The sequence below is a fragment of the Oryctolagus cuniculus genome, chromosome 11 (genome assembly GCF_051225735.1).
Source record: "Oryctolagus cuniculus isolate XC-2025 breed Fujian yellow rabbit chromosome 11, ASM5122573v1, whole genome shotgun sequence".
NCBI lineage: Eukaryota > Metazoa > Chordata > Mammalia > Lagomorpha > Leporidae > Oryctolagus > Oryctolagus cuniculus.
In genome coordinates this window covers 57,283,767-57,309,786 of record NC_142877.1, presented here as the reverse complement: position 1 = coordinate 57,309,786, position 26,020 = coordinate 57,283,767, and the positions used below count along the sequence as shown (strand labels likewise).

The following is a 26,020-nucleotide window of genomic DNA, read 5'->3' as shown; positions in this document are numbered from 1 at the left end:
GCCCAGTCGGGCCCAGTGGGGACACCCGGCCTCCAGCTGGGGCTGGGGCGAGCGCTGCGGAGGTGCTGGCCCCCGCGCCCCTACGGGCTGGGGCGGGGGGCGCGGGCTCGGCGTCCCCAGGACCCAGGAATGCCCCCCCGCCAGCCCCCTCGGCGGGCGGGGGGAGGGCCCAACCGGGAGTTTGGCAAACTCCTCCCCGCGTTGAGTCATTCGCCTCTGGGAGGTTTAGGAAACGGCTCCGGGTCGGTGGCCCCAGGACAGGGAAGAGCGGGCGCTATGGGGAGCCGGGCGCCAGGGTCCCGTCTCCACGCCGCGCCGCCGCGCTGGGGCCCCCGGCGCCGACCCCCGGCGCCGCCGCTGCTGCCGCTGCTGCTGCTGCTGCTGCTGCCGCCGCCACCCAGGGTCGGGGGCTTCAACCTAGACGCGGAGGCCCCAGCGGTGCTCTCTGGGCCCCCAGGCTCCTTCTTCGGCTTCTCGGTGGAGTTTTACCGGCCGGGAACGGACGGGTAAGTGAGGAGGGGTCGCGGCGGGAGGTGGGTGGGGGCGGCCCGGAGACCGGGGGCGCGGCTGGGGTCTGGAGGGGACCGGGGCTGGAGTTGGAGGGCGGAGCCTGAAAGGACCGGGCTGGAGTTGGGGGCCCGCGCGCGTGGACGGAGGGGGCCGTGGCCGGCGTAGAGGAGGCCTGGGGTTTGCTAGGGGTCCGTGCGGAGACCTGTGTCGGGAGGCGACGCGAAGCTGGAAGCTGTGGAAAGTCTGAGCTGGGGTCTCGCGGCCAAGAGAGGAGAGCGCGTGGACCCAAAGCAGAGGGTCCCCGGCTGAGGGCTGGGGGCTGCGGGCTGCGGGGCAGGGAGGGAGCGCGGAGGCCAGGAGGGGCTTTGAGGGGCGCTGGGGGACTTAGGGGGCCCCTTGGGGCCGTTGTGCGGAGAGGGAAGGGGTCGCAGCAGAATGGGCGGCGTGAAGTGAGAGCCGAGTCAGAGACCGAGGGGGTCCGAAGGTTAAGTGGGGGCCAACTTCGCCCTCCCCTCCCCCCCTCGACTCAGACGGGGAAGACCCGAGACAGGGACGGCGGCCCCCTCCCCTTTCTCCGCGGTCTCCCACTCTGACTTCCTCCCCGCCCCCACCCCCATCTGCTCAGACGCGGGGATCCAAGAACCTGGGGAGAGTCCGGGGACCCTGGCCCTGCGGGCGCCGGGGCTGGGGGCGGGCTCGGCCCAGGGCGGGTGCGCGGCAGTGTCGGGAGGGGTGTGTGTGTGCGCGCGTGGAGGGGGTGGGCGGGTTCCCTCTTCCTCCAGCTCTTGGGAGGAAGAGAAAAGCTGATTTCCTGTAGCTTGTCGGCTGGAGCTGAACTGAGCCTGAGAATGTTAGGGCTAGGGTCAGAAACCGCAGAGACGCCCGCTCTCAGAACGAAAGTCTCAAGGGAGGATCCTGTACCCAACTCAGCAGGGAGACAAGGAGTCCCCGGACCCTGGGTGCCAGGAAAACGGAGAATCCACAGGCTTGGGGAAACGGGAGTTACAGCTAGAAGCAGCGTTGGAACTAGGGTACTTGTTTAACTGTATGGGAGATTGGGAAGTGGGAGAGAAAGGGGCCGGGGACCCCGAGACGGGGATCGTGCCCCTGCACTTCTGAGCTCCCTGCTGCTGCCCCCCCCCAGCCCACGGGACCTCTGTCAGCAGTGAGCCCTGCATCCCCCAGTATCTCAGGAGTGGACGCTGCCCCTGTGAGAAGCGAGCTGTTTCCACGTGTGATGCCGTGAACTGATCCCGCTGTCTTTCGGGACACAAGGGCTTCATCCAGCTGATTCAGTTGAGGGGGGAGCAGATTTCCCCTTTGTGGGACGTGGGGATGGGAAAAAAGAAAGACGGCTCATCCTCATCTGTTGGTTCTGGGCTTTTCAAGGTCCCCACCCCACCCCCCTGGCCTCTTGCCCAAACCCCATTGCATCACCCTGGCCTGTAGTCTGCCAGGCCTGGCCTCCCCCAGGCCCCCCTCAGACTCCTCAGCACAGCCCTAGTGGGGTGGGGGTGGGGGTGCTGGGATCCTGTCATCAACATCCGGGCATCTAGCTCTCTGGCTTTGAACCGTCCCCTGTGCCCCTGGCCACCACAAGAGTGTCATTCCTTGTAAAACACTCCTCTGAAACATCTGGACTTTCGCACACTCCTGGCTCCCTAGGTGTCTGTCTGGCGCTTGGCCTGAGCCTTCTGTCCCTAAGCTCTCTTCTAAAACAAGACCCAGGCTTCTCGCCCCTCCCCCTCCTGCTCACCTCCCCTCCCAGGAGGACCCAGGTGTCCAGCCTGAACTCCTCTCTCATTTTCTCCTCCCAGAGGGCGTAGAGCCTCCCACCTGCCCCCTTCCCACGCCGCTGGGCCTCCCACCCCTGCCCCCACAGGAGACCAGCAGGGCCCTAGAGGGAGCACCTTCGTCTCTGGGCCTCTCCTGAGTCACCTGCCACAGACGCCACAAGAGCATGACAGCACAGGCCGAGCAGGGAGAGGCCCCCAAAGCTGAAGCCCAGGCAGTGCTGGGAGTGCGTCCCCTCCACGGGCGCATTCCTTTTTCTCTTTTTATACGGTTTATTTTTTATTTCTCCTTTTATAAGATTTATTTATTGGAAAGGCAAAATGAGAGAAAGAGAGAGAGAGAGAGAGAGAGAGAGAGAGATCTTCCATCTGCTGGTTCACTCCCTAAATGGTTGCAACGACCAGGGCTGGGCCAAGCCAAAGCCAGGAACCTGAAGCTTCTTCCTGGTCTCCCACGTGGGTGCAGGGGCCCAAGCCCTTGGGCCATCTTCCACTGCTTTCCCAGGCCATTAGCTGCGAGCTGGATGGGAAGTGGAGCAGTCGGCTCCCATATGGAATGCTGGAGTCCCAAGCTGCGGTTGAACCTGCTACACCCCAACGCCTCCCCAACCACCAAGTCATTCTTTTGGTGGCTGGGGGCGTGTGGCTTGAGCTCCAGGAGCCTGGTCTTCCTGGGAAAATGAGACAGCCGACTCAGCGGGCTGCTCCGAGGACTGAACGGGGCCAGCTGTGTAAAAGGCCCTGGTACACACAGGGGCGTCGGGACTCGGGAGGCCGCGTTTTATAGGGTGGCTGTTTTCCGGTTCTGGTTTTCTTCTCACTGGCCACCACCTAGTTCTTTGTTTAGTTTTTCCCGTTTCTGTCTTGCTTAGAACCGCGGCGGTACTAACCCTCCCTCACATTCCTCAGCACTTTCCTATCGATTTCTGCATCGGGCTGTTACAGAAAGCCCTGCTCCCAGAAGAGGTGTTGCTACCCATTTTAGAGCTCTAAAAACTGAGGCTTCGAGTGGCAGAAATTGAGAACTGGAACTAGTCATGGAATTCCTCTAGGGGCTTCTAGAGGACAACCCATTTTTTTTTTTTTTTAAGATGTATTTATTTGTTTGAGAGGCAGAGTTACAGGGAGAGAGAGAGAGAGAGAGAGAGAGAGAGAGAGAGAGAGGTCTTCCATCCACTGGTTCACTCCCCAAAAAGCCACAAAGGCCAGAGCTGGGCCGATCCGAAGCCAGGAGCTTTCTCCAGGTCTCCTACACGGGTACAGGGGCCCAAGGACTTGGGCCATCTTCTACTGCTTTCCCAGGCCATAGCAGAGAGCTGGATCAGACAGGAAGTGGAGCAGCCGGGACAGGAACCAGCGCCCATGTGGGATGCTGGTGCCACAGGCGAAGGCTTAACCTACTGCGCCACAGCACTGGCCCCAACCTGTCCTTATATGAGAAGAACCCAAGGCTTGAGAGAGGGAAAGACTCGGCCCAGGACCCTTGGAAGCGGGAAAGGTGGACAGAGCAGCCCCAGGCCACTCATCCTCCCCGCCGGCTGGCCAGCGCATCCCTTGTGAATGCACTCAGGGTCTGGCATCAGGTGTCTTCCTGGGCCTGGCCAGTGCTGCTGTCGGTCCTACAAGAGCGGGACCCGTGTCCACCCCCGACCTTGTGAGTGAGGTCCATGGAGTCAAACAGTAACTCAGTATTGAACGGGCACTTGGTTAATCAGAAGCCTGGCTGGGGAGATACTGGAGAGGAGGGAATGGATCAGCCGTGGGTTCGGCAGAACGCTGGCCCCGGGACCCAGGGCTCCTGGCTGGGGGTTATACTGGGTGTCCCTGGGCACATTTCTTGATTTTCCCATCTGTAAGACAAGGTCGGAGACTAGGCCTGCAGTTTTTAACTCTTTCTGAAGTGTCAGGACCAAGCTGACTTCCCTTTCCTTCACGGAAACCCGCTGAGGCATCTGCAATAAAGTCTTAAGATCAGGGGGTGCCCTGTGCCGTGCCGTCTAGCCTTGCTGTGGGTCCCCAAGGAAAACCCTAGAATGGCAGTGTTCTGGGGCTTCGAGATAGATTATGGTTTGTGCTTCCTCTTTCTCCAACCCTATTTTGGAAGAGGGCCTTTGCTGATAACCAGATTCCAGCCAAAAGCAAATACACTTGACGTTTTCGTTAGCCTGGGCCACTTTACCCAGTCGATGCATGATTTCCATTAGGCTTTCTGAAATACTGAAAATGGCCCAAAGACCCTCCCTGGTCTCCCTCCTGGGCCTCTAAGAGGGGTGACCTGCTGGACTTGGAAAGCAGGATGAGCCCACTTCTCAGCCACCTCACTTGGCAGGTGGGAGACTGTTTATTGCATGGGTTGCAGTTGTGGCGGGGGTATCAGAGGATACTGATGCTCTGGCACAGCTACGAGCTACTGCACAGGTGTGGGTCTGTCCGTGGCCTGCAGGGCAGGCAGTCTGAGCAGCACACTGGAGGGCCTCTCTCTTGCCTTCCAGCCCCGCTGAACCCCAAGCTGTTTCCTCGGGCTTCCTCGGGTCTCAGGCTCAGCCGCTCCCCGAGAGCAGGAGGTGTTGGAGATGGAGGGGGAGAACAGGGTCGCTTGGCCTCAGCCCTGTGCTCCAGGAGACTTGGTGACAACCTCTTCATCCAGAGGGAGAGGCTGCCCAGGCACTCTGAGTCAGGCCCTGAGCCGGAACTCCTGGGTCCTGGTCCTGGCTCTTGGGCCACAGCTGCCCTGGCCTCTGCTTCAGCTTAGTGGTGGCCTTTTCCACCTTCCAGAGCCTGAAGGCGGCAGCCAGGCTCTCCGGGGCCTGCCCCCCTGCCAAGAGAAGGGTCCCCCCTCTCCTTACCCAACTCTGGACAATGCAGCCTCCCCACTGGACTTGGTCCTCGTGCCAGCCCCCACCCCCACCCCCTAGCTAGATGTAAAGCCTGAGTGAGAGGGGTGGGGCCCACCGGGTAGTGGGAGACAAACGGAGAAGTGAGAGGTTGGCAACAGACAGGAAGCCACAGGCAGTAAACATTTCCTGTCCCCAGGATAACGGAGGCTGGCACCTCCCCTCCCCGCCCCTCTCCACCGCACTCCCTGTAACTTCAGGAACTTCTCTCCCCAGCCTGCTCCCCTGTCTCCCCCAGCCTCATCTTGTGGCCCTCACAGACCCCTCCTCACACTCCCACTTCATCGCTCTCAGGTGCTCCCATCCCCAAGCCCCCCCCCCCCCCGGCTCACCCGGTCCTGCAGGGGGACTGAGGAGATGTCCACGCATCACAGATTGTGGGTATCGGGGTTCTGAAAACTGAGCCAGGACAGAAGCCCATGGAGATGGGGAAGCCTAGAACCTGACAGCAAGAGAGAAAGAGGACCCACAAACCAAAGCCGAGCAAGCGAGCCATCTCCGGGGAGAGTGTGTGGAAAACGGGTTCAGCGGCCGAGGCGGAGACCCTGCCAGACCCCGGGGCAAGGGCAGGCCAGGGCCCAGGGGAGCCGTCTGTTTGCACTGTCCTCCAGCTCCTCCAGCCTAACTTCCAAGTCTCACATTTTCCTTCTCCACACCCCAGGGCTGGGCAGCCCAGCTGCCAGACGCCAGGGAAGGGCTTTCTTTGGCTGGAGACAAGAGGGTACAGGCTGGGTGAGAGGAGAGGACCCTGCACATCTCATTCGGGGAGGCGGAGAGCTGGGGGTGCCCCTGTCTTTGGTGACAGGCAAAGGTAGGGGAGGAGAGGCAGCCGTGGGAGGGAGGAGGGGAAGGTTGTGTTAGTGACAGCGGCACATGGGGACCGCCTGGCTCCAGACTGTGCCTCTGGCATCTGTGGCATCTTCGGAGTTATAAATACAGCCCAGGGGGCATCTCTCCCACCCCCAGGCAGCCCTGGCCCAGAGGCCTTAGGTCCTTCCCCCCCTGATCTGCCGCCCCTTCTCCCGCACAGGGTCAGTGTGCTGGTGGGAGCGCCCAAAGCCAACACCAGCCAGCCAGGAGTGCTGCAGGGTGGTGCTGTCTACTTCTGTCCCTGGGCCGCCAACTCCACGCAGTGCACACCCATCGAATTTGACAGCAAAGGTAGGCGGGGAAGCTCAGGGAGGGCCTGGGGGTGGGGCTGCGGCTGGGGGGCGTGGCCCGGGTGGGGCCTGCCCAGCTCCCCGCCGCCACGTGCTCGCCCCGGGCTCCAGTGCAGTGGCTTCCCCGTGGCGCTTACTCCACGTTCCCAGTCCGGCCCAGCCCAAAGAGGGCGGGCATGATTCAGAAACATGTGGCTCTCATTTCCCCTGAATCACCCGCAACCCAGGGAGGCCAGGGGCCGGAACACAAAGACAGCGAGAGTGGCGCAGACTCGCAGTCCCTTCCGCTGAGCGCCCACCGAGGGCCCCAGGGCGGGGACTGAGCCACTGTCCCCAGGGAGCTCGGGGTCAGCTGGGCGGCGGGAGACAGGCACTATCAGCTAGCACTTGAAGAGCCCTTGCCCGGGCCAGGCGCTGCTGGGAGCACTTCACATCGTGAGCTCTCTTAATCCTCTCAACAACTGTTTTATATGTGAGGAAACAGAGGTTAAGTCACTCGTCCAAGGTCACACAGCTTCCGACCAGTGGGGCATGGATGTGCACTGGAGCCTGCTGGCTCCTGGGACAGAGACCAGGATGAGGGGACAGCAAGAGAAAAGCGTGAGAAGGTGGAGTGCAGGAGCCATGGTTTGGGGAGGAGAATGATGAAACTGATTTTTAAAAAGCCTGGGGGCCCCCAAGTTGTGGCATAGCAGGGTAAGCTCTGCTTGCCGTGCCAACATCCCAGTTCAAATCCTGGCTGTTCCACTTCCCATCCAGCTCTCTGCTAACAGCCTGGGAAAAGCAGCGGGAGATGGCCCAAGTGTTGGGGCCCCTGCACCCATGTGGGAAACCCGGGTGAAGCTCCTGGCTCCTGGCTTCAGCCTGGCTCAGCCTTGGCTGTTGCAACCATCTGGGGAGTGAACCGGTGGATGGAACATTCTCTCTCTCTAACTCTTTCAAAATAAATAAATCTTAAAACAAAACAAAAAAGCCTGAAAGATGGATAAGAATCAGAGGAATAAAAAAGGCTGACAGAGAGAGGGGTTGTCCTAGATTAGACGTGGAGGGAGGGAGAAAGACCAAGAAAGAAGCAGGGGCTGATGTTGCGGTGAGCAGTGAAGCCTCCGCTTGCACACCTGCATCCTGTATCAGACTGCGTGGATTCAAGTCCCAGCTGTGCTCCTCTTTCCAGCTGCACACCTTGGGGGCCAGTCGTGAGAGGTCAAGTAGTTGGGTCTCTGCCCCCTACAGGGGAGACCCAGATTGAGTTCCAGCCTCCTGGCTTCAACCTAGCCCAGCATTTGGAGGGTGAACCAAGAGATGAGAGATCTCTCTTTGCTTGCTCGCTCTCTTTCTTTCTCTGCCTTTCATATATGTGGCATAGTGGATAAAGCTGCTGCCTGCAAAACTGGCATCCCATATAGGTGCTGTTTCCTGCCCCAGCTGCTCCGCTTCCAATCTAGCTCCCTACTAATGGCTGGAGAAAAGCAACGGAAGATGGCTCAAGTGCTTGGACTTCTGCCACCCATGTGGGAGACCCGGAAGAAGCTCTTGGCTCCTGGCTTTGCTCTGGCCCAGCCCTGGCCATTGCAACCATGTGGGGAGTGAGCCAGTGGATAGAAGATCTCTCTGTCTCTCCCCGTCTCTGTAACTCTTTCAAATTTAAAAAAAAAAATTTAAGAAAAATAGAGCAAGATATTTTTAGAGACGCAGGCTGGGATGGAGCCAGTCACAGAACATGCACCAGCAAGCGTGAGTTCTAATGTGCACTGTGGACCCTGGGCGACAGTGATGAGCCCCAACTCATCAGTTGTAACCAATCAATGCATCATGCTAATGTGAGTTTATTTTTTTTTTGACAGGCAGAGTGGACAGTGAGAGAGAGAGACAGAGAGAAAGGTCTTCCTTTGCCATTGGTTCACCCTCCAATGGCCGCCGCAGCCGGCGCGCTGTGGCCAGCGCACCGCGCTGGTCCGAAGGCAGGAGCCAGGTGCTTCTCCTGGTCTCCCATGGGGTACAGGGCCCAACCACTTGGGCCATCCTCCACTGCACTCCCAGGCCACAGCAGAGAGCTGGCCTGGAAGAGGGGCAACCGGGACAGAATCCGGCGCCCCGACCGGGACTAGAACCCGGTGTGCCGGCGCCGCAAGGCGGAGGATTAGCCTAGTGAGCCGTGGCGCCAGCCAGAGATTTTTTTTAAAGTTTTATTTATGCATTTGAAACTCAGAGTTAGAGAGAGAGGAGAGACAAAGAGAAAGGTCTTCCATCTGCTGGTTCACTCTCCAAATGGCCACAATGGTCGGTGCTGGGCCAAGTTGAAGCCAGGAGCCTCCTCGGGGTCTCCCAAGCAGGTGCAGGGACCCAAGCACTTGCGCCATCTTCCACTACTTTCCCAGGCGCATTAGCAGGGAGCTGGTTTGGAGGTGGCTCAGCCAGGACTCAAACCTGCATCCATATGGGACGCCGGCACTGCAGATGGCTGCTTAACTCGCTGCACCACAGCGCCGGCCCTCCCAGTTCCCGCCATTGAGGGCATTTGAAAAGTGAACTGGCATGCGGGACCCCTCCTCTCTGTCTCGGTCTCACTGGCTCGTAAATGATTTTCACAAGATGTGCTGTCAGGGGGTCTTGCTCTTGGGAAACAGCTCTGTTCCCCACCTCCGCCCCCCACGGCACTGCAGGCCTGCTGTCCCAGCTGGAGGAGGAGGCTTAGGGAGAGGGGAGACGCTGCTGAAACCCAGGGCGGGGGTGTGTGGGGAGGTGGGGTAGGCAAGGGTTAGCCTGCAGCGCCCAGCAGTGAGGATTGGAGGATTGGGCTGAGGGAGGGTCCACTGCAGCGTGGCCCGGCGTGACTGCCCCCTCTGACTGCCCCCAGGCCCCCGCGTCCTGGAATCGTCCCTGTCCGGCGAGGAGGGAGAGGAGCCTGTGGAGTACAAGTCCCTGCAGTGGTTCGGGGCGACCGTGCGGGCCCACGGCTCCTCCATCTTGGTGAGCGGCCTGCTGGCGGCGTTGGGAGGGGTGGGGGATGGGATGGGACAGGCTAGGCCTGGAAGGAGGGAGGCCGGGCCTTACTGGACCAAACCTGAAGCCCCGCCCCTGGGCCCTCCCAGGCGTGCGCGCCCCTGTACAGCTGGCGCACGGAAAAGGAGCCGCTCAGCGACCCCGTGGGCACCTGCTACCTCTCGACAGACAACTTCACCCGGATTCTGGAGTACGCACCTTGCCGCTCAGGTAGGGGCGTGTGCAGCCCTGTCTGCCTTCTCCGCGAGCGTGGCCCCGGTGCCCAGGCTGACTTCCCTTGGCTACGGGCACCGCGGGCCTTGATGCTCGCCTGCCCAGCAGCCCCGGGAGGCCCCTTCTGCCCTTGCCTCCCTGTGCTGTCTCCTTGCTGCTGAGCCCCGAGTGCAGAGCCCCTCTCCCCACAGATTTCAGCTGGGCGGCCGGACAGGGATACTGCCAGGGGGGCTTCAGCGCCGAGTTCACCAAGGTGAGGGGCTGACCTGGGAGGGAAGGGGCTGTGGGTGGGGGTGGACCCAGTGGGATCAGGGCCACATGCTGGACTCACCTGTTTTGCTGTCCACAGACCGGCCGTGTGGTCCTAGGGGGACCGGGGAGCTATTTCTGGCAAGGTAAGAGTTCTGCCCCTGGCACCATGGCCTCCTAGGAGAGCAAGAGGCCTTCCTCCATCCGCCTCCTGTCCCCATCCTGTTTCTCCTCTCCCTCTCCCCAGCCACCGCCCACGCCAGGCTGCCCTAACTCCTGCCCGGTCAGCCCCCAGGACCCCCTGCGGCCTCCCTCTCCACCCATGCCCTCCTCATGCCTCTCCCAGGCCAGATCCTGTCTGCCACTCAGGAGCAGATTGCAAAGTCCTACTACCCCGAGTACCTCATCAACCTGGTGCAGGGGCAGCTGCAGACGCGCCAGGCCAGCTCCACCTACGACGACAGCTACCTGGGTGAGCCAGCGGAGTGCGTGTGTGTGTGTGTGTGTGTGCGCGCATGCACGCCAGGGGAGCACCCGGGGGGCTGTGGGCCTGCCAGCGCCCCACCTTCCCTTCTGCCACTCAGGCCTGCCAGCCCCTCTGCTGATATTGTCAGCTGCAGGTTGACTGTGAAAGCCCAGCAAGGCTGGGGAAGGGTGTGGGGGCTGGGCCAGGGCTGAAATGCTAAATTCACCCATCCTGTCCCCCCCAGGATACTCCGTGGCCGTGGGTGAATTCAGCCGGGACGACACAGAAGGTAAGTGTGTCCCCAGGCTGGGCCATGGGAGGGGGCAGGTGGAAACCCAGGCCCAGGGGCCCCTAGGTACTGAGACGGTCACCTGTCTCTTCTCTCCGCAGACTTCATCGCTGGTGTGCCCAAAGGGAATCTCACCTACGGCTACGTGAGTCCCAGCCATTGTCCCCCAACTGGTCCCAAAGAACCACCCCCAGTGGCTTGCGAGCACTCAGCCTGTGGGGTCAGACCCGGGTTCGAGTTCTGGCACTGACTCTGAGTGACACGTGCTGTTCTCTGTTGATGTCCTGTTTCCTGTGTGGCCTCTCTGAGCCTCATGCTTCTCTGTAGAATGGGATAATAATAGTTCTAAGCTCACGTGGCTCTTGCGGCGACGCGATGAGATCATGCCAGCGAAAACGCTCACAAGGCGCTCGGCAGTGCACAGCTGGGGGCTGCTATTATTAGGCCCTGACAGGTGCTTTGAAAAGAAGACAGATAAGAGTGCCCTGGGAGCTGGTCACATTCGTACCGCGTGCAAAGCCCAGGCGAGAGATAAGCAGACCAGCAGGACCTCACACCCTGTGTCATAAGGTGCTTCCTTATGACACAGTCTTCTGGGTGGGAGACAAGACGCACACAGTTCTCACCAAAGGGGTTACCCAGCGCGCCCGGCACTGCCGTCCACGACCTCCGATTTTCACAGTGAGCCTGCTGGGTCGATAGCACCATGCTTCTTTCACACATGAGAAAACCCAGAGTGTAAGAGACCAAGCATGTTACTTAACTTAGTAACTGGCTGGGCAAAGGTGGTTTTTGTTTTTTTGTTTTGTTTTGTTTTGTTTTAGATTTATTTATTTGAAAGGCAGAGAAAGAAAAAGAGACAGAAAAAAGAGAGAGATCTTCCATCAGCTGGCTCACTCCCTAAATGGTAGCAAACTTTGGGGCTGGGCCAGGCTTAAGCCAGGAGCCAGGAGCTTCTTCCAGGTCTCCCATGTGGATGCAGGGCCCCAAGCACTTGGGCCATGCTCCGCTGCTTTCCCAGACACATTAGCAGGGAGCAGGATGGGAAGTGGAGCAGCCGGGACTCAAACCAGTGCTCATAAGGGGATGCTGGCAAAAGGAAGACCTTTCTCTCTGTCTCTCTCTCTCTCTCACTGTCCACTCTGCCTGTCAAAAAAAAAAAAGGGGGGGGGGATGCTGGCGTCGCAGGCAGCGGGTGGACGCACCACACCACAACACTGGCCCCATGGGTAAAGATTTAAAACCAGGTCTGCTTTGTTCCAAAGTACTCTTTCTGTGCTGTGATGGGCTTGAGGACAATAAGTGAGATTAGCAGTGTCAACAAAAGAAAATCTCCTCTCTCAAGAAGGGTCAGAGAAACTTCCAGGAGGGCTCAGCCGAGGAGGCCAGGGAGCCCCCAGGCAGCTTCCTGGAAGGGGTGGAAAGAAAGAGCAAGGTCTCGCGGCTGGTGCTGCGGCGTAGCGGGTGAAGCCGCCACCTGCAACCCCCACCAGCATCCCATGTGGGCGCTGGTTCAAGTCCTGGCTGCTCCACTTCCAATCCAGCTCCCTGCTAATGCACCTGGGAAAGCAGTAGAAGATGGCCCAAGTCCTTGGACCCTTGCACCAGCGTGGGAGATCCAGAGGAAGCTCCTGGCTTCAGATTGGCGCAGCTCCGGCTGTTGTGGCCATTTGGGAAGTGAACCAGCAGATGGGAGACCTCTCTTTTCTGCCTTTCAAATAAAATAAATACATTAAAAAAAAAAAAAAAAAGCCACCTAAAAAAAAAAAGGGAACAAACAAGGTCTCGGGCCAGAGTAGCAGACTCCTGGCAGGAGGTGAGAGGAAGTAAAGATTGAGCAAAACAGGTCAGGGCCAGCCCACCTGGAGCCTTGGAGGACCAGCCCGGAAGGTGAGCTCCAGGCCATGGTTGCCACGGGTTCCTGGCAGGGGGCATTGCTCCTCTGTCCCCTGAGGGCAGTGAGCCTGGCTGCAGGGGCTGGGAAGCCAGCAAGGCTCTCCAGGAGGTCTGCCGGCCGCACAGGTCCCCACAGGAAGGAGACATGGGAGCTGGGCTGGGGGCTGGCGGCCAAGGGAGACGCGGGTGGCGAGTCTTTGGGCGCCGTTGCTGGGGTTCTGCTGTGCACGGAGCTCCCCTTGATTGTGTGCAGAAATCCGAGAACTTGGAGCTTCCACTCTTACGGTGGAGCTGGGTGAGAAAGAGATAAACATATAAAATGCTGTCCATAGCGGCAGGGGAGCGGGAGCAGAGCAGGGAGGCAGCCCCAGGGTGGAGCCAGCAGCCTGGAGAACTGGGGCCCAGCTCGGGGTGGGGGGGAAGGAATTAGGGACCTGTCCCTGGGATCCTGCCCATGCTCGTCCTCCAACCAGTCCAAGACCAATAGGCCTGTCTCCTCGTCCCCCAGGTCACCATCCTGAATGGCTCGGACATCCGGTCCCTCTACAACTTTTCAGGAGAACAGGTGAGGACACCCCCACCCCCCGACACCACCATCCCAGCTAGGCCCTCGGATAGCCGGCCACAGCCCTGATGTAGCGATGTCCTCCCGGCCCTCCCCCCAGCCCCTACTGACACCTCCCCTCCCCTGGTTCTGACCTGGTGCTGCCGCTCTGTCCCCCTCCCCAGATGGCCTCCTACTTTGGCTACGCAGTGGCTGCCACAGACCTCAACGGAGATGGGTGAGTGGCCAGAAGCGGGCATGTCACGTGCCCTCACCGCACCTAGAGGGAAGAAGGGTGATGGGACGAGGTGCAAAGGTGCAAGGAAATGTTTTCTCCCGGGCTTATTTTTTTAAAGATTGATTTATTTGAGAGGCAGAATTACATAAGGAGAGAGACAGAGATCCTCCATCTAATGTTTCACTCCCCAAATGGCCTCATTGGCCAGGGTTGGGCCAGGTTGAAGCCAAGAGCGAGGAGCTTCTTCCGTGTCTCCCACGTGGGTGCAGAGGCCCAAGGACTTGGGCCATCTTCTGCTTTCCCAGGCCATAGCAGAGAGTTGGATGGGAAGTGGAGCAGCCGGGACTCGAACCGATGCCCATATGGGATGCTGGTGCCGCAGCAGTGGCCTCACCTGCTGCGCCACAGTGCGGGCCCTCTCCCAGGCTTTGCTCTGCGGTCTCGTCCTCTTAATCCTCAGAGACAAGGAGAGCTGAGGACCAAGGACCAGAGACCTCGGCTCTCTTGACTTGGGTGGCGGGAGCCTGGAATCCAGGACTAGGATTGGGGCAACAGGATGCCTGGGTCTGCCCCACCCCTAGGCTGGATGACCTGCTGGTGGGGGCACCCCTGCTCATGGAGCGGACAGCCGACGGGCGGCCCCAGGAGGTGGGCAGGGTCTACGTGTACCTGCAGCAGCGAGCAGGCATGGACACCACGCCCACCCTGACCCTCACTGGCCGTGATGAGTTTGGCCGGTTCGGCAGCTCCTTGACTCCCCTGGGGGACCTGGACCAGGATGGCTACAATGGTGAGCACCATGGGCTCAGGGGCCTGTGCCGGAAGGGGTTGTGTAAGCTGCGCAGTCACTGGCTCTGGAGGCTTGGAGATTAATCAGAGTATGGGGACTGACGGAGGGTCTTGGGGTCTGGTGGGAGAGATTGGGAGCCCTGAACTCCTGGCCTGCTGACTGGCGTGTGCCGTGTGTGTCTTGCAGATGTGGCCATTGGGGCTCCCTTTGGAGGGGAGACCCAGCAGGGGGTCGTTTTTGTGTTCCCTGGGGGCCCAGGGGGCCTGGGCTCTAAGCCTTCCCAGGTTCTGCGGCCCCTGTGGCCAGCTGCCCACAGCCTGGACTTCTTTGGCTCTGCCCTCCGAGGAGGTCGAGACCTGGATGGCAATGGATACCCTGGTGAGTTGCGCCTGATATCCTTTCCACCTTAGAATTCTCCTGGTCACCAACCCTGACCCAGCTTGTGTGCCTATCCTACGGCCCTGGGTGCGGTTCTAGGATCATGCCACCAGAGGGAGCTGTCTCCTGACTCCTGCTTTGCTGAGCGATGAAATTGCATTAGAGTCAGGAAGAAGGGCTGTTGATTTGGGGTCTCTTGGCTTCCTGCAGATCTGATCGTGGGGTCCTTCGGTGTGGACAAGGCTGTGGTATACAGGTATGAACTCCAAGGGGCACCTGGGACTTTCCTCCAGGGAGCCGAGGTTGGGAAGGTGGAAGCAGAGAAGAGCTGGGGCCTGGGTCTCGGGCCCCTGTGCCCAGGGCACAGACGGGTCTTTATCCTGTTCACCCCATGTGTGCTGTCACCCGGCAGGGGCCGCCCCATCGTGTCTGCCAGCGCCTCCCTCACCATCTTCCCCGCCATGTTCAACCCCGAGGAGCGCAGCTGCAGCTTGGAGGGGAACCCGGTGGCCTGGTGGGTGCAAGGGCCTGCACCGGGGCTGCCCTGGGGAGCGGACAGGGCAGGGGGGCCTGCTGGGAGGCGGTGGAGGGTGGGGGCTCTGCTGCAGCTGGAGTCACCAGATGTCAACTTGGTGTTTCCCCAGCATCAACCTGAGCTTCTGCCTCAATGCTTCTGGAAAGCACGTCCCTGACACCATCGGTAAGGGAGACGGCCTGCACGTCGGGGGCACTGGGAGGGAGGGGTGGGCTGGGGCTCCGGGGACCTCACGGCACCCTTGCACATCCTGCGGCTGCAGGCTTCACGGTGGAGCTCCAGTTGGACTGGCAGAAGCAGAAGGGCGGTGTCCGGCGAGCGCTGTTCCTGGCTTCCAGACAGCCCACTCTGACGCAGACCCTGCGCATCCGTAATGGGGCTCGGGAGGAATGCAGAGAGATGAAGATCTACCTCAGGGTACGGCCCGGCAGGCTGCGCGGTGGCCCCTGGAACTGAGGGCCTCTCCTCAAAGGAGAGAGAGGCAGAGGTTTTGATCCGCTGGTTCTCTCCCCCAATGGCAGCAGTAGCCAGGGCTGGGCCAGGCCGAAGCCAGGAGCCTGGAGCTCCATCCTGGTCTCCTGTGAGGGTGCAAGGGCCCTAGCACCTGGGCCGTCTTCTGCTGCTTTCCCAGGTGCATTAGCAGGGAGTTGGATCGGAAGCAGAGCAGCCAGGACTTGAACCAGCACTCTGATGTGGGGTACAGGTGCCAAGGCAGTGGCTTAACCCGCTGCACCCGAACGCCGGCCCCTGGGAGATTCCTTGAAGGGCTTGGGACTCCAGGGGACAGAGGAAGGGGCCCCTTTTTGGGCATGGTCAGGATTGCTTCCTGGCGGGCAAGGGGGGACATGAGAGACAGAGGCAGTGCCGCAGGGCTGCTGGCGCCCAGGCCCCCTGACCCCGGCTACTTTCTCCATTGACCGCAGAACGAGTCGGAATTCCGAGACAAGCTCTCCCCCATCCACATCGCACTCAACTTCTCCTTGGACCCTCAAGCCCCCGTGGACAGCCATGGCCTCCAGCCGGTCCTGCATTACCAGAGCGAGAGCTGGATGGAGGACAAGGTGGGGCTGGCGGCTAGCGGCCGGCGGGCAGGCAGGGCCCCAGGGAGGGGGCATCGTCGGGACAGCCCCCGTCTCAACACCACCCTGCTCCCCAGGCTCAGATCCTGCTGGACTGTGGAGAGGACAACATCTGTGTGCCCGACCTGCAGCTGGAGGTGTTTGGGTAGGTGGGGTCCTGCCCGGGGGTGCCGCGGGGACAGCCCGTGTTCCCCGGGGAGCACTCAGTGGCCAGTCTAGAGAAGCAGCTGCCTGTAGACCTGTGGGAGCAGCCTCCGTTCCTAGCGCGGGGGTCCTTCCTGGGTGGCCCTCCGCCCCGGGTCTGGGGACTGAGTCCCTGGTGCCCCCCTCCCCGTGTGCCCCCGCAGCGAGCAGAACCACGTCTACCTGGGTGACAAGAACGCCCTCAACCTGACTTTCCACGCCCAGAACGTGGGCGAGGGCGGCGCCTATGAGGCTGAGCTTTGGGTCACCGCCCCTCCGGAAGCCGAGTACTCGGGGCTCGTCCGACACCCGGGGGTGAGTGCAGACGCCGGAGGGGGAGGCGCTGGGGAGGTGGCCCCTCCAGGGGGCGCGCCGTGCCTGACCTGTCCCCCCACCTCGCGCCACCCCCAGAATTTCTCCAGCCTGAGCTGTGACTACTTTGCCGTGAACCAAAGCCGCATGCTGGTGTGTGACCTGGGCAACCCCATGAAGGCGGGCGCCAATGTAAGTCCTGGGGGCGGGAGGGCGGGGCGGGCTCCCCAGACAGTGACCAGCCATTGGAGCGCCACCGCGGGGTCGGGACGGAGGGCTGGGCCCAGGAGGAGGCAGATCCTCAGTCCTCCCTCCATCCTGCAGCTCTGGGGGGGCCTGCGGTTCACAGTCCCCCATCTTCGGGACACAAAGAAAACCATCCAGTTTGACTTCCAGATCCTCAGGTAGGTGTGGTGTGAGTGGGGGAGGGGCTTGGCGGGGGCGGGGCCTGGGGCTGGTGGATCACTCAGTCTGCCCCTCCCCCACAGCAAGAACCTCAACAACTCTCAGAGCGACGTGGTCTCCTTCCGGCTGTCCGTGGAGGCTCAGGCCCAGGTCTCCCTCAACGGGTCGGTGCCCAGGCAGAGCGGGGTGGGGGTGGGCTTCTAGGGCAGGGTGCATGGGGTCGCTGGCACCCTCATCTAAACCACGCCCTCCATAGTGTCTCCAAGCCCGAGGCGGTGCTGTTCCCTGTAAGCGACTGGCACCCTCGAGATCAGCCCCAAGAGGAGGGGGACGTGGGCCCGGCTGTGCACCACGTGTACGAGGTGAGCGGGGGCGGGGCCGGCCTGAGTGACAGCTACAGGAGCCAGTGGCAGATGGGAGGGGGGAGTGATGGCCAGGGTGGCTGAGTGACCCGGAGAGGATGTCACCGGGCAGCAGGGCTGGGGTGGGACCAGGGTGACCAGGCCTGGTCCCTCCTCATGCCCAGTGTGCTCTCCCCCACCCGGCCCTACCCTGCAGCTCATCAACCTGGGCCCCAGCTCCATCAGCCGGGGTGTGCTGGAGCTCAGCTGTCCCCAGGCTCTGGAGGGCCAGCCGCTCCTCTACGTGACCCGGGTGACAGGACTCAGCAACTGCACCAGCAACTACTCCCCCAACCTACACGGCCTGCAGGTGAGGGGCCTGGACTCCGGGGTGGGGGTGGGGGGTGGCCGATGCACCTGTAGCGAGAGCTGAGCCTGGGAGGGGCAGCCGCAGACACTTCAGAGCCTCTGTTCTGCACGCCATATCCCTGATTCCCCGGGCCAAGCCCTGTGCCCCCTCCTCCAGGAAGTCCTCCTCACACTTGCCCGCTTTATTGTCTGTTTACTCATTAACAACATGTAATGAAAGGCATGCCTGTCCCGGGCACTGCTGGGCTCTGGGAAAAGCATCAGACAAAACCCAGCAAGTCTGCATGATAGAGAAAAAGTCAGAGAAAGGCGAGCAGGTTGAACACTGATGGAAGCCCCGGGTGGGGGTGGGGTCTCTGATGGAGGTGAGGATTGAACGGACAAGGGGACGGCCACCTGTGGCGACTGCTCTCCAAGCGCTGGGAACAGCAGTGCCAAGGCCCTGAGGCAGGAACAAGGCCCCTATTATTTATTTGCCCATCTCCTCCGGGTAAACTCTGAGAGCCAAGTCGAATCTGTTCCTCTGTGCCATGCTGGGGGCCTCGTACCCAGGAGGGGAAGCGCGGGGAGGCAGAGGGCAGCAGAGGTGCAGGCTGACCCGGGCGGCCGCTCAGGGCCTCTTTGCTCTTCCAGCTGGATCCCGAGGGCCCCCCACACCACCTGCAAAGGCGCGAAGCTCCCGGCCGGAGCCAGGCCTCCCCGGGGCCTCAGGTGCTGGTAAGTGGTCCTGGGAAGGTGGCCCCAGCGCGGGGTGCCCAGGACGCAGGCTCAGGCCGCCTCCTCCTCCCTCCCAGAAATGCCCGGACGCCGAGTGCTTCAGGCTGCGCTGTGAGCTGGGCGCCCTGCACCGGCAGGAGAGCCGGAGTGTGCAGCTGCATTTCCGAGTCTGGGCCAAGACCTTCCTGCAGGTGAGGGAACCGCACCTCAGCGCTGGCCCTGACCTCTCGACCCGCCGGGATGGGCCCTCCCCGAGCCCCCACGGTCCTCGCCGCCTCTCCTTAGGGGGAAGGGACGCAGCAAACCCCCCGGGCTTTCTCCCTCACCAGCGTCTAGACCAGGCTGTGGGTCATTGGCGCCGCCTAGTGGCTATACTGGGAGCTACAGCTTCCTTTTCCCAGCCCAGGAAGAGGCCTGGAGTGAAGCCAGCTTACTAAAGAATGATTAAAAAAAAAAAAAAAAAAAGCTGTGCAGGTGAATCCTTAGCGGACAAGCAAGGAGAGGTAGGGATCGGAAAGGCCAGCCACTTAATCAGGCACACACTGTGGGCCAGCCATTTTCCTGGCTGTTAACCCGCAGTCCTGATTCAGAACCATGGTTTTTGGTTGAACGTGTGGTTCTCTAATTATACACAGTTTAGTTGTGATTACTCAACTTCACATTTATTTATTTATTTATTTTTGACAGGCAGAGTGGACAGTGAGAGAGTGAGAGACAGAGAGAAAGGTCTTCCTTTGCCGTTGGTTCACCCTCCAATTGCCGCCGCGGCCAGTGCACTGCGGCCGGCGCACCGCGCTGATCCGATGGCAGGAGCCAGGTACTTATCCTGGTCTCCATGGGATGCAGTGCCCAAGTACCTGGGCCATCCTCCACTGCACTCCCAGGCCACAGCAGAGAGCTGGCCTGGAAGAGGGGCAACCGGGACAGAATCCGGCGCCCCGACCGGGACTAGAACCCTGTGTGCCGGTGCCGTAAGGCGGAGGATTAGCCTAGTGAGCCGCGGCGCCGGCCCTCAACTTCACATTTTTTATACCTCATCTAAGGAACCTCAGGAGACACTCAGAATGAGTAGAAAATACGGGGCGGTCCCAGTCTGAGCCAGATGGGGGCGCCTGTGCCCCCCCGGCTGGCAGCCCCCTGACCCCCCTCTCCCCACCTTGCAGAAGCAGCAGCAGCCGTTCAGCCTGCAGTGCGAGGCTGTGTACAAGGCGCTGAGGATGCCCTACCGGATCCTGCCTCAGCAGCTGCCCCAGCGGGAGCTCCAGGTGGGTCCAGGGCGGGGCGGGGGGCTGGGGGCTGGAGTAGGGCCTGGCGTGACGTGGGCACCACTGTTGGTGGAGTCTCTGCTTTGTGCCAGGGCTGTGGTGCAAGCAAGCTTGGCAGTCTGCTCCCGAGCCCGCGGGCCAGCGGGTGATGGCAGCACAATGTGCCAAGGGCCAGGCTGTTGATGGAAGCACATCATGAGAACTCCTGCACCTAGTCCTGCAGGATCCAGGAAGGCTTCCTGGAAGAAGTGATGTCCAAGCTGAGGGCTGAGGAGCTAACTAGGATAACCATTCAGTTACAGAGAATGTTCTGGGGCCGTGAAGGCCCAGAAGTGAGAGATGATGTACACATCTTAGAGACTTACCTTTTTTTAAGAGCCAAAAGATTTATTTATTTATTTGAGAGGCAAAGTTACAGAGAGAGACGGGGAGACAGAATCTTCCAAATGCTGGTTCACTCCCCAAATGTCTGCAGTGGTTGCAGTGGCTGGGGCTGGGCCAGGCAGAGCCAGGAGCCAGGAGCTTCTTCCGGGTCTCCCACGTGGGTGCAGGGGCCCAAGCACATGGGCCATCTTCCACCGCTTTCCCAGGTGCATTAGCAGGAAACTGGATTGAAAGTGGAACAGCCAGGACTCAAACCAGTCCCATAGATGTCGGCACCGCAGGTGGAGGATTAACTCACTGCACTACAACGCCAGCCCCGAGAATTTGTATTTTTGTAAAGAATTTTATTTTATTTATTTCAAAGGCAGAGTGAAAGACAGAGACAGCAATCAGTCCTCCATCTGCTGGCTCACTCCCCAAGTGGCCACAATGGTCAGAGCTGGGCCAGACTGAAGTCTGTCCAGTTCGCCCATGTGGGAGGCAGGGCTCCAGGCACTTGGGCCGTCTTCCACTGTTTTCCCAGGTGCATTAGCAGGGAGCTGGACTGGAAGCTGAGCAGCCGGGACTCAGATCCGTGTCCCTGATACAGGATGCTGGCATCACAAGCCACACCTTAACCTCCGGTGCCACAGTGCCGGCCACAGGAACTCGCATTTTTGCGTTCAGGTTGCCTTTGCGGTGGCTGTAAACGCAGTGCGGGAGGTGGGTCTGGCTCAGGTGGTGAGTGGAGGCCAAATGCAGAGAAGGAAGGACTTGGGGGTTCTCAGTGACCTCACCCCACCTGCCCCCATAGGTGGCCACCGCCGTGCAGTGGACCAAGGCCGAAGGCAGCCAGGGCGTCCCACTGTGGATCATCATCCTAGCCATCCTCTTCGGGCTCCTCCTGCTCGGCCTGCTCATCTACATCCTCTACAAGGTCAGCCCGCCCTGTTCCGAGTTCTGCCCTTGACCCAGCACAGTCCTAAGATCAGCTCTCCAGCCCCCCCCCCCCCCCCGCCCCGCACCTCCCATGCTCACCCTCCATCTCTGGCGTGCACTGATCTCTCCTTGTGAACTCAACAGCGCCCTCTATGGCAGATGCAGGCCTTTGCGCTGTCGGCCCCTCCCCACTTCCATGCATCATTCCCTAGGGGTGGGCTCGCAGTGCTGCTCAAGGTGGGGTCAGACTTGGCACCTGAGCGCGAACCGGCCTCCCCTCCCCGGCTTCCCTGGGGAATTCAGCAGGATGGGGAGGCGGGAGGTACCGGAGTCCTCCTTGTTCCCTCTTGGCACGGGAGCCGGGCGGAGACCACGCCCAGGGTCTCTGAGCGCTCCCCCTTCTCCTTCCTCAGCTGGGGTTCTTCAAACGCTCCCTCCCGTACGGCACCGCCATGGAAAAAGCTCAGCTCAAGCCTCCAGCCACCTCCGATGCCTGAGTCCTCCCGACCCCAGACTCCGATCCCGAAGACCCAGCCCCCCGCCTGCCGTCTGCTGACAAGGAGGGGTCTGGGCACTTCCTGAAGGTGCTGAGGGCCAGGGAGAAGCCCCTCTCCCATGCCCAGAGACATACTTGAAGGGCCAGAGCCGGGGCAGGGGGAGAAGCTGGGCCCCCATGCCCTGCACTGTGAAGGACCCACGTTGACATGTGCCCCCTTCGTGGACGGGGGACCTCAGACCCAGGGACCCACGCCCCGGCCTCCCTGCAGTCTTGCGTTCTGGAGGGAGAATCCTGCAAGCAACTCAGAAACACAGCTGGGCCATCTGGTCCGGTTCCCCAGGCCGGACTGGTCACCGGGACTTCCTGTCTGGCTCCAGCCTGCAAAGAGCCATCTGGGGCCTTGCCAGAGATCCAGGACCCTGGAGGCTGGGGGGTGAGACCCCGCAGTCCCCGCCCCGGAGGTCGACAGGGAACACTAACGGTGGGCGGCGCCCCAGGACCAGCTCAGGACCCAACCCAGACAAGGATCACTGCTGGCCTCGCACCCAGCTACAGGGGCACTCGGAACTCAAGCGGGCCCAGATTCAGCCCGGGGCTTGGGGTTGATCTGGATCCCAGACTCGGTCATTGATAAACTACACCAGGCGGATCTGGGACCCCATTGCAGCCTGCTGCAGACCTGGGTGTCGGGGCCCAGTCCAGCCCGGACTTGAGAGAAGTCAGGGCCTGCCCAGGACTCTGAAAAGGCCGTGATGGCAACCGTTCGGGCACCTCAGCCTGGCCAGCCGCAGGCCCTCCCGGTCCCCCCAAGCCCGGGGAGCTGCGGGCCTGCAGGGTGTGGGTTCTGCCCGCCAGCTGCACTGACTCTGCCCTTCCTCACCTTGCCCAACCTTCCCCTCCCCCCGACTCCCACACCCACCCGGGACTTATTTAAACTCTGTTGCAAGTGCAATAAACCCACCCCAGTGCCCCCACTGACCGAAGTCAGAATCCGTAGCCTCCTTGCAAACCACCCCGCATCCAATGGCTTGCTGGGAAGAGGTGCCTGTGTCTCTCCTGCCTTCTTAGCACTGGGAGCCGGGAGGAGCCCCACAAATCATGAGCCTTGTCTCTGGGCTCCCTTCTCTCAGGTGAAGAGATGATGGCCAGGGCTGGCGCTATGGCACAGTGGGTTAAAGCTGTGGCCTGCAATGTCTGCATCCTGTATGGGCGCCAGTTCCAGTCTTGGCTCTTCCACTTCTTTTTTTTTTTAATACAAATTATTATTATTTTAAAGATTTATTTATTTATTTGAAAGTCAGAGTTACACAGAAGGAGAGGCAGAGAGAGAGGTCTTCCATCCGATGGTTCACTCCCCAGTTAGACGCAACAGCCAGAGCTGTGCCGATCAGGAGCCAGGAGCTTCTTCAGGTCTCTTATTCAGATGCAGGGACCCAAGGATTTGGGCCATCTTCTGTTGCTTTCCCAGGCCACAGTAGAGAGCTGGATCGGAAGTGGAGCAGCCGGGATGTGAACCGGTGCCCATACGGGATGTCGGCACTGCAGGCGGCAGCTTTACCTGCTCTGCACAGGCCCCCAGCCCTTCCACTTCCAATCCAGCTCCCTGCTCATGTGCCTGGGAAAGTAGCGGAAGGTGGCCCAAGTGCTTAGGTCCCTGCACCCATGTGGGAAACCCAGAAGAAACTCCTGGCTCCTGGCTTCAGCCTGCCCCAGACCTGGCTGTTGCAGGCATTTGGGGAGTGGACCAGAGGGTGGAAGACCTCTCTCTGCCTCTCCTTCTCTCTAACTCTGCCTTTCAAATAAATAAATATTTACAAAGAAGAAGAAGACGAAGAAAGAAAGAGCTGATGCCCGGGAGAAAGGCAGGCTTGACTCCTGCCGCACTCTGTCCCTGCCAGCACCGGTCTCCAGCACTCCCAAGGGCAGAGGGAAGGGCTCCCTTCTCTTGGGGTTCGGGAGGTCCAAGTTGAGGGTCGGGGAGATCCCAGGAGATTCTCCTGACTTTCCCTAAATCAGAGCAATGAGATGAAAAAAGGCATTAGAACTCGATCAAGGAAGGCCAGTTAGGTCTTTGTGGTGGTGGTTTTTAAAAATGCTTGCTTCTCCCTCTCTCCCTCTCTCTCTCTCTCTGCCTCTCCTTTTCTCTGTGTGTAACTGACTTCCAAATAAATATATTTAAAAATAAAGGGCCAGCGCTTGCAGTGCCAGCATCCCATATGGATGCTGGTTCAAGTCCTGGCTGCTCCACTTCCGATCCAGCTCTCTTCTATAGCCTAAGAAGGCAGTAGAAGATGGCCCAAGTCCTTGGGCCCCTACATCTGCATGGGAGACCCAGAGGAAGCTCCTGGCTCCTGGCTTCAGATCAGCACAGCTCTGGCTGTTGTGGCCAATTGGAGAGTGAACCATCGGATGGAAGACCTCTCTCTGCCTCTCCTCTTTGTGTGTAACTCTGACTTTCAAATAAAATAAATAAATCTATATTTAAAAAAAGTTTGCTGATCCTCTGTCTGCGGGTTCACTCCCCAAAGGCCCACAATAGCCAAAGCCAGGAGCCTGGAATTGCGTCTGGCTCTCCCACACGGTTGGCAGGGGCCCAAGCACTCGGGCCATTGTCTTTTGCCTCCCAGGATGCATTAGCAGGAGGTTAGCTCAGAAGCAGAGGTGCCAGGACTCAAGCCAACACTCCAGATGGCACACAGGCATCCCAAGCAGCAGCTTAACCCACTTTGCTTGGTGGTATTTTGATAGCTATTATGTGTGGGGTGGGAGCATGTTAAATAGTTGACATAGCCAGTGGTTCACTCCCCAAATGTCTGCAACACCAGAGCCAGGCCAGACTGAAGCCTCAATCTGGGTCTCCCACATGGGTGGCAGGAGCCCAAGTACCTAAGCCATCACTTGCTGCCGCCCAGGGTGCACGTTAGCGTGGAGCTGGGCCTGGAACCCAGGTCCTCGGATGGCAGGTGGGGAGGGGCAGCTTAACTGCTGCATCAGATGCCTGCCCGGAAGTAGGTACTGTGAAATCCTTGTACACAAGGACACACTGACACCCAGAGAGGTTATATAACTTGCCCAAGAGCACACAGCGAGTGACATAGTGTCTGTGAAAGCCCATCTTCTCAACCGGCAGACTCCAGGGTTCGGGTCTTTGAAAAGCAATCAAGCAAAAAACGAGCGTGTCCTCCAAGGTCCTTTTGTCTCCCCGGGAGCCCGTGCTGCAAGGGGGAGGAGAGGAAAGGGGTTGTGGGAGACAGGCACCCAGGGCAGGCTAGACCAGAACTCAGCCACCAGAGGGCAGCATAGCCACAAATTCCTGGGAATTTGGGGCAGGGAAGGTCTGAGGTCCTCCTCTCCATCACCCCAGCTCTTCATTGACTGGGACTCCGGCCTCGCAGCGCCTGCATCGCTTCAAAATAGCTCTCCTGGGAGACCATACTTGGACAACGCTCCAGCCTGTAATTTCTTGACATTCCATATCTCTGGACTGTCTTTCTAGAATCCATAAACGGAGAGAGGGAGGGACCTGCCGAGGCCAAGAATCACCAGGGTCTCCAAGGGTAGTGGCTGGGGCCTAAGAAGTCCCCAGAAATCAAGACGAGTCCCCCGACTGGGGTAGGGGGTGGTGGTAACTGCCCAGGGCCAGGAGCCAGCTCTGCAACTTCTCCCACCCACCTACCCACTGTTGCAGGGAGGAAATGAGAAGGGGCCCGTGGGCCTGGGTGCGTCTCTGCACTAGACCTGCAATTCTGAGAGTGACAAGCTCTCTCCCATGAGTGCACAACACAAGGAAGGAATTCCTTGAGTTCAGAAACGGCAGGTGTAACCGAGTACCAGCCTCCGCCTGAGCTGCAGTTCTCAGACGCTTCTCTGAGTGCCCTCTTGCAGATCACCCGAGCTTCTGGGGCAAGAGTGCTTCCCCCGGAGACTGGACCGATCCAGAGGAACATGGCAGGGAGAATTGGGGGAGGCCTGAGCCCCATCCTTGGCTGCCTTGATGGAGACAGGGCAAGGAGGAGGGAGGAGGAAGTGAACACAGCAGCTGGGGGGTGCGGGGAGGGGGAGGGGGCTTTGGAGAGGCAGCTGGCAGGCGGGAAGCTGATCTGGGGGTCTCAAGTTTCTTGACATCAATTAGAGCAGCCGGTCTAGGCTCATTAGTAGCCCGGGGTGCAGGGCTCATCAATAATGAATTTGCCTCTCCCCCCACCCCCAGCTGCCTGCAAGGTCACCCCGCCCTGCAGCCAGCTGCCTCCCCTTCCAAAGCAAAGTAGCCCCTCTTCTGAGACGTCTGTCCGTGCCATACAGCGCCTGGAGCAGTGTGGGAGGGCGGGCAAGGGGGCTTCATCACTAGCAGCCATGCCTGATACTGAACGGTTTTTTATTTAGTCTTGGCATGCACCCTGGAGGAGGAGAACGGGGAGAGCAAAGACGAGCAGGGTCTAAGGAGCAAGAGGCTTTATGATGCTGGGACTGAACAGGAGGCCACATGCACGGCAAGAGGGCCCCCTGTGCCGGATGCAGAGGCCCCGGCCCCCACCCCAAGGCCAGACTTGAGAGCAAGGCCGGATTTCTGGGCACTCTGGTCCCCAGGAT

At 60.2% G+C, this 26,020-nt stretch overlaps 1 protein-coding gene across 1 annotated transcript; it reads left to right on the top strand.

Annotated features, from left to right (window-relative positions):
- Positions 1-22,413, top strand: ITGA5 (integrin subunit alpha 5). The gene is made up of 30 exons (XM_002711037.6): positions 1-506; positions 6,228-6,358; positions 9,215-9,327; positions 9,450-9,570; positions 9,765-9,826; positions 9,923-9,968; positions 10,169-10,294; positions 10,533-10,577; positions 10,679-10,722; positions 12,982-13,038; positions 13,203-13,255; positions 13,837-14,045; positions 14,232-14,423; positions 14,634-14,679; positions 14,836-14,937; positions 15,068-15,123; positions 15,221-15,375; positions 15,882-16,019; positions 16,115-16,182; positions 16,385-16,535; positions 16,632-16,724; positions 16,857-16,936; positions 17,021-17,101; positions 17,194-17,299; positions 17,496-17,648; positions 18,281-18,364; positions 18,442-18,555; positions 19,528-19,629; positions 20,807-20,929; positions 21,345-22,413. Exons 1-30 carry the CDS (start codon positions 130-132, stop codon positions 21,426-21,428), a joined length of 3,312 nt encoding a protein of 1,103 aa, XP_002711083.2. The 5' UTR covers positions 1-129; the 3' UTR covers positions 21,429-22,413.
- Positions 22,414-26,020: the final 3,607 nt, after the last annotated feature.

Bases quoted from the DNA above. Each gene is read 5' to 3' on its own strand.
- ITGA5 (XM_002711037.6), top strand. From the start codon at position 130: ATGCCCCCCCGCCAGCCCCCTCGGCGGGCGGGGGGAGGGCCCAACCGG. The intron at 507-6,227 runs GTAAGTGAGGAG...TCTCCCGCACAG, and splicing joins TACCGGCCGGGAACGGACGG to GGTCAGTGTGCTGGTGGGAG. The intron at 14,680-14,835 runs GTATGAACTCCA...GTCACCCGGCAG, and splicing joins GACAAGGCTGTGGTATACAG to GGGCCGCCCCATCGTGTCTG.